The 17,975-nt window shown below is 43.2% G+C and overlaps 1 protein-coding gene across 1 annotated transcript in view; it reads left to right on the top strand.

Annotated features, from left to right (window-relative positions):
- The first annotated feature begins 1,387 nt into the window (after positions 1–1,387).
- KAT2B (lysine acetyltransferase 2B) overlaps positions 1,388–17,975 on the top strand; it is a 39,757-nt gene continuing 23,169 nt past the window's right edge. The window contains exons 1-4 of the mRNA XM_040066944.2: positions 1,388–1,609; positions 10,111–10,237; positions 14,979–15,124; positions 15,611–15,700. Coding sequence (XP_039922878.1) covers positions 1,388–1,609; positions 10,111–10,237; positions 14,979–15,124; positions 15,611–15,700 — 585 coding nt within the window. The remainder of the gene's footprint in view (positions 1,610–10,110; positions 10,238–14,978; positions 15,125–15,610; positions 15,701–17,975) is intronic.

The following is a 17,975-nucleotide window of genomic DNA, read 5'->3' as shown; positions in this document are numbered from 1 at the left end:
CGCTGTCACAGCTGCTGGGAAGCCCGAAGCCGGTCCCGGCCTCCGCCGCGGACTCCCCGGGGTACCCCGGCTGCGGCGAGCCCGCGGGGGAGTTCGGGCAGCAGGTCTGAGCCCCACCCCATCAACACCCTGTCATTTTAAAACCTCGGCAAAATAAAAGTATAAGCAAGCAAACCGAGAAAAACAACAGATCCCCTTGTTTCGTGAAATACCTCATTTTATTCCATTCTGTTTTCCTGTCATTTCGTGAATATGCCAGCTCGCCGTGTAACACCAGGCTTGAAAATATCCCCAGGAGCTGCGAAGGGAAGAAGGACACCGCAGAGTTTTGTCACGCACCCTTCCCCCCATATTACTTTGCATAAACCTAGAGTTATTTTTGCTTTCCGCACGCAAGGTGCCAAGGCCCTGTGCCTGCAAGAGCTCTCCCGGCGCTCTTCCCTTCAAACTCATGCTCGCTTACTTTGATAGTTTTACACATCAAAGAACCGTAAATCCCACGCAGACGCCCAGCCTCAATCGCAACCCTGTAAACCGTGGTGCCGTAGTACGGAATTGCCATTTGTGGTTTCTCACGGCTCAACCACGGTTTTACATAAGTGCAACGGGGCAGAGCCGCCGCACGGCCGGTGCACTTGCTGCTGCGCATGGAGTGCGCTCTCTGGGGCAGGACCGTTTGCTTAATTTAACTTTCAATTGAAGGGTATTCCCTTTAAAGTATAAACTGGCCTACTCTAAACACTTGTTTGTGGACACAACAAAACCCCAAGCCCCAGAACCACGACACGAGGAAGCGGGCAGAGAGTTTTTGAATCGGCCGGTTTTCCAAACTGACCCGTACTTTTACGTTCAATTAGACATCACCTGGGGGGGGAAGGACCGGATCCTTCAAAGGTGGCCGCGGAGCGCGCAGCGTGTGGGATGTCACCGGTTAAACCAAACAAAGTAGCGGCCCTCCGAGGGGCCACAGCGGCTGCGGCAGCACCGCGGGCTCGCAGGGGTGCGGGACCGTTCGACACTGCCAGCGATGCCGCCTTTCTCGGGCAACTTTCCGCGCAGCCTCCCGGAGGGCCGGGATGGCTCCATAGCGGCTCCGCAGCGGGCGCCGCCGCCCTTCCCGCGGGGGCGCCGCCCGCCCCGCGCATCCCCCGCGCAGGGAGGCGGGCGCGGGGCGCGCCCTCGCGGTGCGCAGCGGCGGGAGGCGGGCGCCGGCCCCCCCACCCCCGCCGGCGGGGCAGGAGCCGCCCGCCAAGCGGCGGGTCCCTCCTCCCGCCCCCCCGGGGAGCAGCCGGCGGCGGCGGAGCGGCGAAGGGGAGGGTCTAAGGCCGGGCGCGCCGCGCCGCGCCGGCTGGCCGGACGGACGGGCGGCTGCCGCCGCGCCGCGGGCATGGCGGAGCCTGGCGGCGGCGGGGCCGGGGCGGCGGGCGGCGGCGGGCCGCAGCAGGGCTCCCCGGCCGCCGCGGGGGTGGCCGCAGGGGGGCCGGTCCGCGGCGCCGCCGAGAGCCCCGGGGGGCCCGGCTCGGCGCGCACCGCGGGGAAGAAGGCGCAGCTGCGCGCCGCGCCGCGGGCCAAGAAGCTGGAGAAGCTGGGCGTCTACTCCGCCTGCAAGGTAGCCGGGCGGGCGGCCGCGGGAGCCCCCCCGCCCACGGAGGGTGGGGATTGATGGGCGGGGAGGGAGGAAGAGAGGGAGGCGGCGGGGAAGGGCCCTGCCCTGCCCCGCCGGGCGCGGGGGCGGCCCGGCTGCCGCCCGGCGCTGTCCGCGGAAGTGGCGGCTACGGCGGTGCCGGTGGATCCCGCTCCCCCCGGAGCTTTCCGGCCGGTGGCCGCAAACATTAAACCGCGCGTACAGAAATCGGGACCGCGCGGGCAGCGCCGCCTCCCTCCCTGCCGCCCGGGGAGCTGCCCGTCCCGGCGCTTCCGCTGCCCGCCGCTCCGCCAGACCAGACCCTCCGCGGGAGGAGGGGGCGGGTGTGGCGGCTCCCGGTGCCGACGGTGAGCGCCGGGTCAGCAGCGCTGCTGCTGCACTCCCCGCGTACACATCCCGGGCGGGGAGCGGGGCGCCCCTCTGCTCTGCCCGGAGGTCGGGGGCTGCTCCAGCCCGGCCGTGGCCGCTGGCCTCGCAGCGCGGAGCTGTTGACGGCCGCTGAAGCCGCTGCTCCGAGCAGGAGCTGCCACCAGCAGCACTGGCAGAGGAGCGAAGGAGCGCGGCCTCCGCGCTTGGGAAAGTTGTGTTGCCGGCGGTCACGTAGCGCCGGGCCGGTATCCGGTGTGTGGTGCCCCGGCGGACGGCGGGGTCCCCCGTCCAGCCGTACCCTGCCCTAGCGGGTCTCTCTGCTCCGTGTCTGCCCGGCGCTCGCATTCAGGAGCGCTCCTCCTGGTTTCCCATCACGAGCGCTTTCTGTCCACTTGCGGTTTTCTTCTTAGTGAGAGAAGCAGGACTCGCCTGTTTATTATAGAAGGAGGGAGCTCGGTCAGAGCTGTCGCTCCCGCCTTCAGAGCTCTGGCCGCCGGCATTGTCGCTTGTGCTCAGAGCACGGGCCGCTGGCTGCGCTGCTACTGTCAGGGCAATTTCTGGATGCACAGCGGGGCTGACATGTTTGGATTGGCAGTGCTGATGTCAGATCCTCTAGTAATGCTTTCAGCTTTGAGAGTAGCTGTTTGTGAAAAAAGGGCATCTTATTTTCTCTATTCTCCTACTTCGGCAGATGTTAAGTGAAAGGCCGAGCGAACAAACGAGCCGAAGCATCATTGTATGGCTCTGTAGTCCGGTCTGGTGGTGCGGGGAGATTTAGCTGTATGCCGAGGGCATGGCGCAATGCTGCCATGGGAGGGAAAATTACGGAAGCCACACATTGCAATGGCTTAGCTGTTTCCACATGTGCAGGCACCTACGCTTCAGCTTTGCTGCATGCATGGGACAGCGCGAGGTTACACCGGTGCCAATAAGGTTAAAGAGCAGCTGGTGTACTTGAACTTTGCAGCACTAACTGTGGCCACAGTGATCCGGTTTGAAGCTTTCCCTTTGCACCCCCATATTTTATTGTTACCAAAGCTTGCTAATAAATGAAGCTGGTTGTGAAATGGATACATTTTTCATGGGCTGTTAAGGGAAGTGAAGGGAAGTGTGTATGTTTGAATTGCTTTTTTCTTCCCTGGTTGGTGCTTTTTTTTTTTTTTTTTTTTTTTTTTTTTTTTTTTTTTTTTTTTCCCCTCTGATGCACCTCCAGATAATGTTTTTGAGGGTGACCTCCAGATAATGTTTTTGAGGGTGAAAGCTTTTTTGTGTACTGGCCCTTTAGAGGTTGCTGTGCTACATAGAAGCCTTGTCTCCTCTGAAACCGTTTGCTTTTTGGGGGGCTCACCAGCATCTCTCTTGCAGGTGCTTTGTGGTATGGGGGGTGAGGGCCATTTGGGCCCTCTGTGGCCTGCTGTCAGCTCCTCTTTCCCTCTTACAGGACTCTGGTGATGGGGTACAGAGCAGGAGCAGCTCCTGTTGTCAGTCTCTGCTAGGTGTCCTTGCTGGCCCTTTTCTGTGACAAATCTTGGGTGCATGTTCCACTGGTACTGCAGAGATGGATGGAGCAGGACCCATGGCCGGGGTCTTCCTCCTGCCAGGATGTAGGCACCGTTCCAGCACTAAACGCTGCACTGTGTTCAGATTAAAATTGCTGTTTGACTTCTCTACAGTAGTTCAGGCAGACAGCTTGCTTTCAGATCTCATAACAGAAGCAAGTAAGCAGACTGGAAGCTCCTTGTAAGCTTCTCCTATGGGATAAGGTGGGAAGGATGGTGCAGGGTAGAAGAATGTTGTATTTTTCTTCCTGAACACCTGTCAGGTGCTCCAGAAGGACACTTCTTGGCTTGTAACATTAGTGGTTTGCCAGAAACTGTAGCCTGGAGAAGCTGGTTTGCCAACTGTAGCAGTGCAGTATGTAACTTTGAACTTTTTCTTTGGGTTGCCACTTCTCTTCCATTGGTTTTGCATTTGTGTGTGTGAGTGCAAAAGAGTGAGAGAAGGCAAACACTCACATCATCTCTGAAGGGGACATCTGCTTTCATTCAAGTATCCATACATGGATCTTATGTAAATCTACATAGATCTGTACAAGTTGGAGTGCTAAAATATGTAACAGCATCCTTAACGTCAATCACTTTCTCCCGTGTGTTTCATTGCAAAATTCAGCATGCAGAATTTATTAGGAGCTTAACCTCAGAGATGTTTGGAGTAACAGCCAGGCATTAACAACAGAAAGCAGCATCTGTCTGCTAGGGATGAAGAGTCACAACACAAGAAGGTGGAGAGGTCAGTGACCATGCAGAGGGTGAGTCTCACTGGTGACAGCATAAGTGCTGAGCAGGGTAAAAGGGTGGCAGGGTGCTTGGTCCCCAGGAAGGACCTCCTGGTCCTTCTTTACAACCCATCCCTTTTTGTCGTGGGAAACATGGACAAGGACTGCTGGTAAATGCATATTTGGTGTGCACATATCCTGAGCAGAATGAGCCTAAAGTAAGTTTATGGAGCTGAGACTATACAAATGTGGGGTTTGGGCTTTTTCCTGATAAAAGAGCTGGAAAGGAGAGTTGTAGCTGTTGAGCTGCTGCACATGACTTGTTCCTCTATGAGAAAAGTCTGGGTGGAAGGCATAGAACAGGCTCTTCTGAGTGAAAAACCTTCTTAAAGGAGGAGGGTGGCATTCTGGCCAAGATATATAATAGGAGTTGCTACACTTTTCATGACTTTTGGAGGTACACAGTGGTGCTGTGTGCTGCGAGAGGTTTTGTATTTGGCACTTGCTGTATCTGTGTGTATGAATGGCTGCATACATCATTTTGGTTTTGTCCACTGTGAAATTGAGCATTAGGCATGCGAGCTTGCAGCACTTCATATGAAAGTAGCACTGTGTGACTTAGACACATAAATATATTTAATGAAGATGTAGGAGGAAGTCTCCTCTGCATTTTTCCCCCCCCTATTGGTTTACAGTATGTGAAAATAGAACTCTCTCCAGTCTCACTGGGAGCTTTTTTTTTTTTTTTTTTTTTTTTTTTGTAAATAAGGTGAAATATGTACTATTTTAGTACACTAAGTTTTCTGTAAATTTGTTTATTTTTCATTATATGTATGTTTCAGTTATGCCTGGGTGTTTACAGATATGATTAGAACCCAGGAGCCTAAAGCACTGGCTCAAGGAATAATAACCTCCTTGAAGAAAAATTTTTTGCTTTAGATAAGCAAAGTAGACAGAGTGAGAAGAGTTGTGATGGGATGATTTGGCCAAGGCCCTGCAGCAGGTGAGCAATGGCCAGATGTGGAAGTAAAATCCCAGGCTTCTGACCAGCTGCTGATCCTTTCTTGAAGCACTTCTTCCTGCTTCTCATTCTAGACTGACCTCTAGTTTTCCCACACATTAAAAAAAGAGTTCATTAGGTAGACTTGTACCCCCTTTTTCATAATAAAATATTTTCTTTCCTGATTTTTATAAAGCAGATTAAGATGAGGCAATTTTGCCCATGTTACTGCTGGGCTCTCTATAGTGGGAGTACAGCTCCTTGAAGCTCAACTTGAAACGCATTAGGATTGTTTTCTGCAAAAGTGTACGGGAGACAAAGAAGACACCTGAAGCTTTCTTATCACTTTCATTGTGGGGTGAATCTGGTTTATACTGTCTTATAGGGCCAACTAAAGCATCTTCATTTAAGTAGGAAATCTGCCATTAACTTTACAAGGTAGAAACTGGGTGCTTATTAATAAAAGCTTTGTATGGTAGCTTACTTCTCTTCTGTAAGTGAAACTAGAAAGTACAGGGAATAAAATAATTGGATCAATCAATAAATGAAGAGCATGCCATTTGAGCTGCCCATTAAACTGCTTATTTTGTATTGTTAAAGATGAATGGTCAGCTAATTTCCTGATACATATGAGTGGCTCTTTGAGTAGTGTCTGGCTGTCTGGTTCTTGGGTACTGGACATACATGAGTAGGAAAAATATATTATTTAAGTTCAACAATGTATTTATTAGCATTTATGTGATACTCTTTGATAAAGTAATCATTTTGAGTTTGCTGCTGGCAGGAAAAATCTTATAGGGTATTTTACACGGCTTTTGTGTTGGGAGGAGGAAGATGTTTTCTAGAGTAATTATGCTTGCTGGAAATAGAGAAGATCTGTAATGTCCTGTGTATCATCAGTTGAGCCTGCTTTGCATCTCAATTACCAAATGGGATAACCTGTATGGTTTTAAGCTGGAAAGAAAAATCCCACACAGCAGCTATTTGAAACTCAAATTTAGAACTGTTTGGGTCTTTTGCATTGTAATTGAAGTTTACACATTCTGAGGTTTATTTCACTATCCAAAAGGGGGAGGGATATTTTAGTCCATAGGTTATTGTAACATTCTTCATTTATTCTTTATTATTTGGAAGGCTGAAACTCACCTAAAAGGGACTAAAAGGACCCCCTAAAAGGGGCTGGGATATGTGAAATATTGTGACTTTCAGGTGCTTGCTTTTTAAATAAAATACTGACAATTTGTTGTTAAAATGTGCTGTATTTTTTCACTGTCCATATTTGGCCTATCAGTGTATTCAGTATTCTAAAGGAAACAATAACTTCAGTTTGTCTAGAGTTATAGTTTTCACTGACCAGAGCTATGGGACAATTTGATTTCTCCCATTGTAACACTCCACCAAACATGGAAGGAATTGAAAAGAAAATTGAAATTGTATCATGCAGTGCAAAATGTACATAATTTCTGCACTGTGGTTTTTTGTTGTTGTTGTTGTTTTTGTTTTGTTTTTTTTTTTTCTTGTTTTGTGGTGGTTGTTTGTTTGTTTGCTTGTGGTGGTTTTTTTTTTTTTTTTTTTTTTGGTGAGGAGAGGGGCAGGCGACATCATGCAGTTGTTGTGTTTTATTTTATTGCACTCATCCAATTTCACTAAAAACCACCAATGAAGGTGTGGTGTCCATGATCCCTGGGCTTGCAAAGGTGACAGTCATTATTTTGCAGGCCTCATTAAGGGAGAAGTCCCATCATTCTACAGTGGATTTATCAAAGCTCTGCAGATGTCCCAGAAAACAAGGCTTCAAGGATTGGATATGCTAGTTCAAATATTTTTCCTTCCTTCCTTCCCTCAAAACTGTTTTGATCTTAAATTAAGTTTTTGCAGAGGTGAAATCATACTTTATTTTCTAATGAAAAGCAGATGAGTGACATTAAAAAAAAAAAAAAGGGAAGAAAGGAAAAAGCTGAAGATAGTCAAAGAATGGATTGAATGGGCAAAATGTAGAAGATTTAAAACAACTCAGCAAATTAAGCCACTGAGGAATGCACATTGCATATTCGCTGCAAAATACTTGCCCTGTCAACATCTACTATGAAAGCTAAGTTTTAAAGAGGACCTTTTTAGGTTCTGTTTCGCCTTGGTTAATGGAACATTTATGCAGATTCTGGTGTTTTATAGAGATTAACCGAAAAACCCACCCTAGTGGTTGGTTGGTTGGTTAAGGTCTCTAGAATGATTTAAACAATACCAATTAACAACTGTCGCAAAAAGATCTGGCAAGGAAATAGCTGCCATTGAACATGCTGGTTTTATTCTTCTGTGGGTGGGTTGATATTTATTTTTGTCAGTTTAACTGAGCTGTTATCATGATTCCTACATCTGTTTGCATCTTTGCTGTTAATTGGTGTGATGCTAAAGTTTGCATAGTTACTCACTGTTTATAGTTTTTTGGCTTGATAGTAAACATTGTTTGGTGAGCTTCTGTGACGTACTGCTTCCACTTAGAGAAAAAAATCTCAAAAAGCTTGTACCTATTTTTAGTAGGAAGTTCTGGATATGCTTCATTGTGGCATGATTTTAGGCAATAAATAATAAGCATGGTGTTATGTCAGTAATTTACAGTGTGGAACATTTGTCCAGACAGCTGCATGGGAAGGGTCAAATCTTACATTCCTAAAATAATATTCAAACCTTTTTTTTTTTTGTTTGACAACTCCTTCACAATTGTCTCTTGCATTTTCTTTGTCAATAATCTCATTTTCAGACTTTTTCTGTTGACAGTTTTCTGTTCTCGTATTAAACGCTAAAACTTCCATTCCAACATTGCCTTTTTCACCGAACAAGTGTGCGTAGTTTATTTGGCATCAGTTTTGCATTGGGAAGCTAATTGAAAATAAGGGGTTTTGTGTCATCTCCCGGATGTCCAGAGTCCTTGCACCGGGGCAGTCTGTGGTTCGCAGGTGTCCTTCAATCACTGATCTCTCAAGTCCATTTAGCTCTGAGGGCTGTAGGGCTGGATGACAAACACAGCTGGATCGATGCCTGTGAAACTCTGAGAGACGGCTCCTGCCATCAAATTATGCTGGGCTGCCTTCAGTTCTCTGCCAGTCATGTTACTCACAGAAAACACGATAGAAAAAGAACATAAACTTCACCATCAATCTTTTCAGATTGCATTTTATGAGAGTTAGAAAAATGTTTGTTTTAATCTTCCCCTCATTTCTTCCTGAGGCCTCACTGATTTCACTTTATAAATGCGTGGGTTGGCAGGCGGTCTGCACCCACTCAGTGAGTTTGGAGGGCCAGGAGGTTCAGGCCATGCGGGCTGTCCCTTTGTCAAGGGAAATCCGTGGAAATGGTTTCGCTGGGCACTTGCAGGTGGATTTCTGAGTCAGCCCAGTGCTTACAGAAAATGCTACTCACAGCTCTTGGTGCCTGCCAGACCGCCCCGGGCCAGGCAGAGGCCATGGCACCCAGGGCCAGCAGCCCAGCTGGATAAATGCTTAAGCCTCAGGGATGGTAAAAACATCATGTGGTGCTCAGCAAACTGCAGGCAGCAGTCTTCTTGGTTCTCAGGTTACTGAATATTGAAATGAGTTTAAAAGACTAATTTACCAGCCATTTACAAAGCCCGTCAGTGTTAGGAGCTGTCAAGCCGTGATCCTTTCTGCTTCTCCTGGGTTATTCTTCCCTAGGTAGGATGAGATTTGGAAACTTAAAAGGAAAATGAAATAGGTTCCTGAAATAGATCGCACTAAATGTATGCAGAATCAGTTTTGAAAAATGATACATTAGTGCTGCATGTATTACCATCACAATTTTTCCTACTAAGATTGTTTCAGCCATAAATATTATGCAGCAATTGGCATACTTTCCTCACTGAGGTCTCGGCAGTGCAATTTCATGAGTATCTTTTTACAACCCAGCGCACAGATATCTCTGAAGAGTAGAAAAGTAGGCTTTCTTTCCAATTAGATCTTCAAATAGGGATACGAATGATGTTAGAATAACCAAAATCTTTTGGATATGTGGAAGAAAATCCCCTCCTGTAAAGCTGTTCTTTGGATAGGAATCGGTACTTTGAACTTCTGAACGATTTGAGACACGATTACCAAAGTCACAACCTCTCCCTTCGTGGTCTTCCCTTTTAGTTGCATTCTCTTGGTGGTTGTTTCCCACTCAGTGAGCATAAGTAAACCTTCTAGGGGAAGCAGCAGGTTGCGGTGGAAGTGTCACTGTCTTTGGCATCTGTTGCCTTTGTGACCAAGCGTTCCTTGCCTTGAACAGCCTTCTCCAATAGTGCATTTATTGTTTGGCTATTTCAGCACTAGTTAACCCTGCCTGTGTTGTCATGGGCTTAGTTTCAGCTGTGTGATTCCTTGGTGCCGGTGTAGCTGATGAGGCAGTGACAAATGTGTTGCCTGTTAGATAACCTGTTTATGTTTAAATAATTAAATCTGTCTCGGTGGCAGGATCTATAAATGCTGATTTACTAGTAAATATTTGAATACTTTTTTCAATAGAGTGAGGGCTTTCCGCAAAGGAACTAGCTAGGGTTTGTTACGTATTCTGCTTACCAAGCTGTGTTAATCTCTCTCTTTGGGATACTATTCTGTTTCTGATAATTTCCAGAAAATAAGGGTTAGTAATGTGGATAAAAATGCAAACGGAACAGCAGCAAAACTCCCCTCCTCTCACCTCCCCAGCAAGAAAAAACAAAACAAAAAAAGCAACTTGTAATTCTTTTTCCTGCTTTTGGAATAAAGCAGTTTCAGCAAGTTCCTGCGTTTAATGGCATTGATCGATATCCCTTTGCTTTGATTTCAGGCCGAGGAATCCTGTAAATGCAACGGCTGGAAGAACCCGAACCCGCCTCCCACGCCGCCGCGGGCCGAGCTGCAGCAGGCAGCGGTCAGCCTGGCCGAGCCCTGCCGCAGCTGCAGCCACGCACTGGGTGAGCTTCATCCTCCTCCTCCTCCTCCTCGGCACCCCGCCACAACACTGCAAGTCAGGATGCCATGCCAAGGCCTAGAAATGGCAGTTACGGCTAGGTGTAAATGTCAATAGCTTAGACAGAAATAGGTTTAATATTTTAAAAAATATGTTTGATACGGAAATATCCTAAAATTAGTTTTAAAGAAATTCAGCTAAAGGGCGGCTTCTAATGACACCGACATTCAAAGTTGTTAAAATGTAAAAGCACCATTAAGCTACCCCTAACAACTTCAATGCTTTGTGTTCCATATGTCTTAACCTTCCACAGCTTTATCTGCCCAAGGCAAATGACTCTTTCCTGTAGGCTGTATTATGTTTCCTTGCATTAGAACAAAGTGTGAAATATTCTTGAACATCGCTAAAGCAGGTACTCCTACCTACAAGAAGAACATGTGTCACAGAAAATAAAACTAGGGTTGTACATCTCGGCATGGTCTAAGTTATTGTGCAGACAGCTTGCATGTTCTGGAAGCAGCTGCTCAAAATCCGCTGTTAAATACTGGTGTGGTTTTTGGTTTTGTTTTTCAGACCTAGAATAAATAACAATTTGTTACCCACATGGCCTGAAAAACAGTGTTGAATTACTGTATTATTATCTTAAGAATTTATACTTATCCAAAGGAAAAGCTGATGGCTGTTTCTGTATGTATCAGAATCACAGAATAGTTTGAATTGGAAGGGACCTTTTAAAGATCATCTAGTCCAGCCCCCTACAGTCAGCAGGAATACTTTCTGTTAGATTGGGTTGCTCTGAGCCCCAGCCGACTTGAACTTGAATGTTTCCAGGGATGAGATATCCATCACCTCTCTGGGCAACTTGTTCCAGTATTCTACGACCCTCATCATAAACAAACCTTTTTCTGATGTCTAATCTAAAGCAATCTAAAGCCACCACCCCTTGTCCTGCACACTACATATCCTTGAAAAAGTCCCCCTTTGGCTTTCCTGTGAGCCACCTTTGTGTCCTGGAAGGCTGCTCTAAGATCTCCCTGGAGCCTTCTCTTCTCTGGTCTGAACAACCCCACACTCTCAGCCTGATTTCATCAGACAGGTGCTCCAGCCCTCAGATCACCTTCACTGCCCTCCTCTCGACTTGCTCCATCATAGATCCACATCCTTCTTAGGAAATGCTGAATAAAAATTCAGCTAAAATGAAATTCAGAACTAATCGAAAAAAAGCAGTTACTATTTAAATTTTATTGCTGCTCAAAACTTAGGACAATGAAATTAAAAAAAAAGAGAAAAAAAAAAAGGAAATTTCAAACCTTCACAATAGATCATTTATTATTTTACTTTTGGAAAAAAAAAAAAAGTACTTTGAATAGAATACTATTTTTCTATTTTTTTGCATGGGATTTATTTCTACTTCTGCTCTCCTCTTTTTTATACTCTCATTACATGTGATTTATTTCTAGGCTTTTGAGCAGAATTTTTTCCTGATATTCCACATCCCCGACTTTGCTTGCAGGAGGAGATTAACAAATGCATAGTATCACAGAAAATTCAGTCACTTTAGCCAAGTTAGTTTCAACTTTTCATCACACAGCTCCTCTGTGCTGCTTCTGTTTGTGTAATTAGGGTGGTTTGTGTTACCCATCCCTTTCAATCCTGGCCTTTGAAGAAAGAGCTTTTTGTTTTGGTGTTTTTTTTTTTTTTTTTTTTTTTAAACTTGCAAGATGTGCCTGTCAGTTCCCTGTTCTTCAGAAGAATTTGTGGATGCTTCATATTTTGTAGGAAAGCTCAGCTCTTCTAAAAGCTGGGCCTGATTTTGGTCTATTAAAAAGTATTAAATCATTCTTTAGCTAGGGAACCAGGGAAAACCAGTACTGTAAAACCAGCAAAAGTATTCTATCAAGAAACTGTATTTTTATTTACTGTTCTTTTTAGAAAAGATTTCTTCTGACTGCAGCTAATGAGGAAGATGTTTCATTTAAAATAACTGAAATGAGTTCCTGTGTGCTTCCTCATACTACAGGAAAAATATGTCTTTCAGTTGTGTTTTTCATGATAAATCTCCTATTAATCTCCTCTAAATTAGTGTGTTTCTGTTGAATACCTCTAAAATCAGATTTACCACAAGGTATATGGGCTTCACATTAGCTGTGCTGGTCAAACCTGTACCTGATGTAAAATGTAGTATTTTTTTTTTTCTTTCTTTTCAAGATTTTTTTTTTTTTTTTTTCCCATCCAGAGGTAATCCTACATGCTATCGTGCTTGAGGTGTCTCTTTTTGGGGGTGTGGTTTGAACTTCAAGCCAGTGCAGCTTTTGGTGCATAAATCTATGTGATTGTGTGTATTATTGTCTACTTATCTACAACTTATGTTCATCCTTTTGGCGCTCAGCCCCACAGTTTGGCTCAATGTGGTTGTTTTAATGAATATTTCTTTTATTTGGGTGATATATATTTTTTAACACTGTGGCTGGATTAGATGCTGGGACAATTCACTGTCCACCAGCCACAAGACCAGGTGTTGCATAGTCAGAGACTCTTCTCCTTTCTATTTGATTGTTTCTCCTGTGTTGCAGGGTGCATTTTTTTTTTTTAATTGGTAAGCATTGTCAGTCTTGAATCACTTTTAAAGCTTGTTAATTAATGTGCTAGTACACTGTATATACATCCAGTCTCCTTTTTTTTCCCCATCACTGTCTTCAGCTCCTGCTATACACCTTCACATAGCATATTTGGGTGTTTCTTGATTTTAGTGTTTTGAGACAGGCTGTGGACAAATTCCTCGTTGATCTGTTTTTTTCACTGTTCCTAATTTGTACGCTCCAGTGCTTGCTTGCTGGAGTTACAGGTCTTCCTGTCACTGAGCCTTGTTCTTTCTGCTTGCTCTTCTGTGCATGCTCTAGCAACCTATACATGTGATATTTAATTTTTTTTTTCAAGCATAACAGCAACCGAAGAAGGGCACACCAGTTGGGCAGTGAATGTGATTGGGACTGTGTAACTCTAGTTAAGAGTGATGCAGAATTTGGTGTCAGTGCACTAAACCTTTAATTCTAATGAAACGCTTACTAATGGCCCCAGAGTTTGGGAATGAGCTGTCAACATCTGAAGAAAGATAGTTTGTTGGCCTGGTGCATAAACATTGGTGTCTCTTTGGTAAATACATGCTGGCAATACACTTAACGTTTAGATTCACGGTATGGGTAATAATTCTCTAGTCTAATGCAATGTTTAAACACCAGTAAATAGTCAAGGTTCAGTATTGTTATGGAAACTGCATAGAAATGGCTTCTTATGCTGATGTTTTATTCATCTGTTGAAGGCAAGGTTTCTTTGGTATGTTATCAGTTTCTAATGCAAAGCTCGTCTAGGAGGGTGTTTATTACTTGCAAACGATCAGGACAAATGGCTGGGAATATTAACCCTTCACACCTGTCTTAAGGACAGAAGTCAAATAATTTTATTCTGCCCAGAATACTGAATATTTATCCTCGAAGGAAGCTCATGATGGCCATGTGCCTAAGACACTATATTATAAATTTTAATTTAAGTGGAAACAGTTGCTGACATATTTTTAAAGTTCTGCATTACAGTGTACTTTTTACTTGAAGCCGACTAAAGGCATTGAATTTAAATGTTTTGGTGTCATACTAAACTTCTCAAAACAAATAATCTTTACTGGGTGGACCACAAATGTGATCGTTTTCAAGTCAAGTGTTATTTTTCCTCACTAGCTCCCCAACGAAGGAGTCAGATTTCCATTGAAAAAATATATTAATCTTGAGAAGTAAATATAGATAACACTTATTAAAATACAAAAATATAAAATATAAAAAGCTAATATGCCCGAAGTTAAAAGTATTTTTCTCTTTCTTTGAAGGGATGTTTTCCTTTCAGAGGAAAGGATATGCATACCATCTACATTGGCCTAGAGTCAGCCAAGATCATTGCTTTTTGTAATGCAAATATCTACTTTCTGGGAGTTGACTTTTCGTTTCACACTGCCTTCCTTCTTCCCGGAGCCAGTTGATCAAATCAGCTTGAAATGAATGTCCAGCTTTACAGAGAGAAACCTCAAGCTTTTGAAAGTTACAGATGTGGAACTGTATTTACCTTTGGAGATGACAAAAGGGAGTTTGTCACTTGGAAATTGCGGTGTGCTTAAAGAAAAGAGCATGTACAGTCTGCAAAATCTCTGTTAATACAGTGTGCACAAAGCACAGCTTGACTTTACATGATATGAAAGCAAGGGACTTAGGCAATAATGCCCAGTTTAAAACAAAAAGGCATTTTTTTGAACTTTTTTTTTTTCACTCTTCACAAAATAAAGGTGCTGCTTACGTCTGGATTACATAATTTATGGAATTTAGGGATTTATTTTCTTAAGGCAAGAATCCTTGTCTCAAAGACAACTCTAGGACAAAGATGTATGTAGTTAGTTGTATAGTGCAGCAACATATTAATACAAGCAGGAGTTGTGTAGTCTGCTTTAAACGTTAACAGATGATGTGACTCCAACCAGGTGCCATTCCTCTGCTGTGGAAGTTACCACCCCTGGTCAACCTTTACAGATTGCTCTGATATAACATAGGTTTCTGTTACTTCTGATAAGATTTGTTCTGTTTAAGGAGGTTATTACAGGATCAGTGCCTTTATAGTTAAGGCTTAGCTGGAGATCTTCTGGGTTATAGTTGTGCTATGGGTTCTCTCAGCAGCCTTTTACAAGTTTGGGTTTGTATTTTGTTTAGCTGCTCATGTTTCTCACCTGGAGAATGTGTCTGAAGAAGAAATGAACAGGCTCCTGGGGATTGTATTGGATGTGGAATATCTGTTCACCTGTGTCCACAAAGAAGAAGATGCAGACACCAAGCAAGTTTATTTCTACCTGTTCAAAGTAAGCTGAACTTGTGGAGTGTCTTCTCAGATTTTTCACTTTCTTACCCATAAACCGATTTCATTGCCACTCGGGCGTGGATTGACTTTTTCTGCCGAGACAGTTTTTCTCTAGGATGATGCTCTACTGAGTAACTGTGGGCTGGACATTCTGGTACTTGCAGTGTACTGATTCTTATTCCAAAAGTCATCCAGACGACTGAGGAACTGACCCCGAGTCCCATGTGTAAACTGCAATGTACCAGGAGGAGTCAGCTGACATGAATGTTAACTGCCTGCGTTTCCTCAGAGGAGTCTCTTGTATGCAATTCAGAGAAGGTGATTTCACAGTGAAGTTTAGTAATTACGAATTCAGATGATTAAACAAGCAGATATACATAGCCAGGAGAATTTTAACACTGCTCACAGTGTGTTGTGCCCTTGTGACTTCCATTGATTCTGTGTATGAAAATATACTAACTTTTAAAAATTTGTGTATTTTTAACAGCTTTTGAGGAAGTGCATTTTACAGATGGGAAAACCTGTAGTAGAAGGATCTTTGGAAAGTCCCCCATTTGAGAAACCTAGCATTGAGCAGGTAAAGAGTCAAAATGTGGGGTTTGTTGGTGTGTGGTAGGGTGTTGTTTTTTTTAATCTTCTTTTCTGTTAGAGTCAGGATTAAATGCTTGAGAGACGTTGTTTCGTGTTCAGACTCAGAGGTTTATTAATTCTTATCTATAGTACAGTCTCACAAGCTTTGAGTTCTAGCTAACAAAGTGAAAAATGGCTCTGTCTCTATCTCTCTACAAGGCCTTTTAAGAACAAACTGTCCAATTATGAAATGACACCTAATTTTTTTTTTTTTACTTTTAACCTAATAACCAACCACCACAATGCAGATTATTCTATCCAATTACAAAATACCATCCAAACCCATGAAGAAGAAGGTGAAAGAAGAAGGACTAGTCTACACCCTAAAACCTCCATCTTGCTTTTATATATATTACTATATTCTAAATCCTTAAACGCTAAGATTTCTACCATGTGAAAATGGTGGAAATTCTTCTATTCAAACTACACACTTCTAATCAAACTTCATACCCATAATGCCAGTCAGTTTTGGAAGCCTCTTCCTAAGCTCCTCTCAGGTCAAATGTAGTGTTATCTTGGGGATCAGTGCCTGTCAGCACAGAAAGTCTAAAAGTCTCAGTGCCCAGTGTTCCAACAGTGGGAGTTTTTTGTTGTTGTTTATTTGCATATTTTTACATTTTATTTTGATGGGGAGGATGGAAGCTTTGCTTATTTTGGGATTTTTTGTGGTTTGTTTTTCTTTTTGTAAGTATAAGCACTGGTTTTGAAAATGGCTTTTTTTTTGGGGCACTTTGTAGATGTTTCTGTATTCTACCTGGGACAAAATAGGGGGCTATAGGAGGTTGCTGTTAGTTCTCCTTTTAGTGTTTGTACAATAGTTACATTATTTGCCTTCTCATCATTGGTCTTATGCTTTAATGAAACTGACTTTTTTTGTGGGTTTAGAGAATTAACTTGCAATGCTACTTTTATGTGGGCAGTTCTAATCTTTCTTTGTTTCAAGTGATGAAAAATGCTGTTGAAGTTTTGAAATCCAATATTAAAATGACACTCGCCTTCTGTATATCAAGAAAAATGTTACAGTCCAATTCAGTGAGATCATAGCCTTCTCTTACAAAGGGTACACAAGAAAAAAAACAAAGCTGAAACCAGAGAATAATTGCGGCTTTTGTAGATAAAGAACATATGACAAATTCAGTTTTTGATTAAGCAAGCTCCTAAGAATGCACTTCTGGCAGACAAACGGGCCCATGATCTCCAGTGAGACTATGCAGAGGCTCACATACCTCACTGAAACAGGAGCTCAATGTTTTCCCATCCGTGCATGAATGGATGTTCTATTGTTAAACAGGGTAATTTAAATGTGAAGACCGTTATGTGTAGTAATTATTTCTTTGCAATTCTCACTTTTTATCGTTTAGGAAGATCAAACCACTTTATTGCTGAATTTCTGAGAAGTCTTCACTTTATGTTCTCCTTTAGGTTGAGTATAAACAAAAAATGTATATGTAATCCCCCTTGGCTCCTAATCCTCAAAATACACTATTAGAAAGGTTTTATACAATGCAGTTTTTTGTCAAATTCTTTATAATGTACAAGTTGCTTAAGAAAATAGAGTATAGAGATTAAAGGGAAATTCTTCTTACAGCTTATTTTGAAATAATTTTCCCTTAAAAAAGACTAATATTTTCAATTCTGTTTTTAGCAGCTCAGCCACTCAATCAAATAAAATAATTTACTAAGCACCGGTATTATAATGGATCTATAAAATGTGTTGCAGCACTTTTAGTCACCCATCTTAATCATGTTCAGTAGATTTTTCTTCAAACTGGACAGTGTCCAAAATGCAATGAGGAGACATGATTGTGAAGTATTAAGACCTCTTGAAGAAATAATTTGTAGACATAAACTGAAGTAGAAGTCCATAAGCCCTAATCTGTTAATGAAAAGAAGCTGGAGAGTTTTGAGAATGATAGTTGATTTATGTATAGATGAAAGCCTACCAGAACTTTCTGTGTTTGCTGACTTTGAGAAGGAAAGAAAAAAGGAATTTTTTCTTCTTTCCCTTTACATCAGCTGCTTAGAGTAGGTTAAAAATATCTGGATGTACCTCCTGCTGTGTACACAGGTACCAGTCTGTGGCATCTGCATGAGTAGTTTAGCAAGGAGTTCATGGTCTCCAATATTTCTTTTCTTTCCCACACGATGCAAGTTCATGATAAACCTAAAGTGAGGAGTGTTTGCGGATGCTCCTATAAAAATTATGGCTAAATTATTAAACA

This window comes from Hirundo rustica, chromosome 1 (assembly GCF_015227805.2).
Source record: "Hirundo rustica isolate bHirRus1 chromosome 1, bHirRus1.pri.v3, whole genome shotgun sequence".
Taxonomy (NCBI): Eukaryota; Metazoa; Chordata; class Aves; order Passeriformes; family Hirundinidae; genus Hirundo; species Hirundo rustica.
Note: the sequence above shows the minus strand (reverse complement) of the source record. Positions and strands in the feature narration are given on the sequence as shown.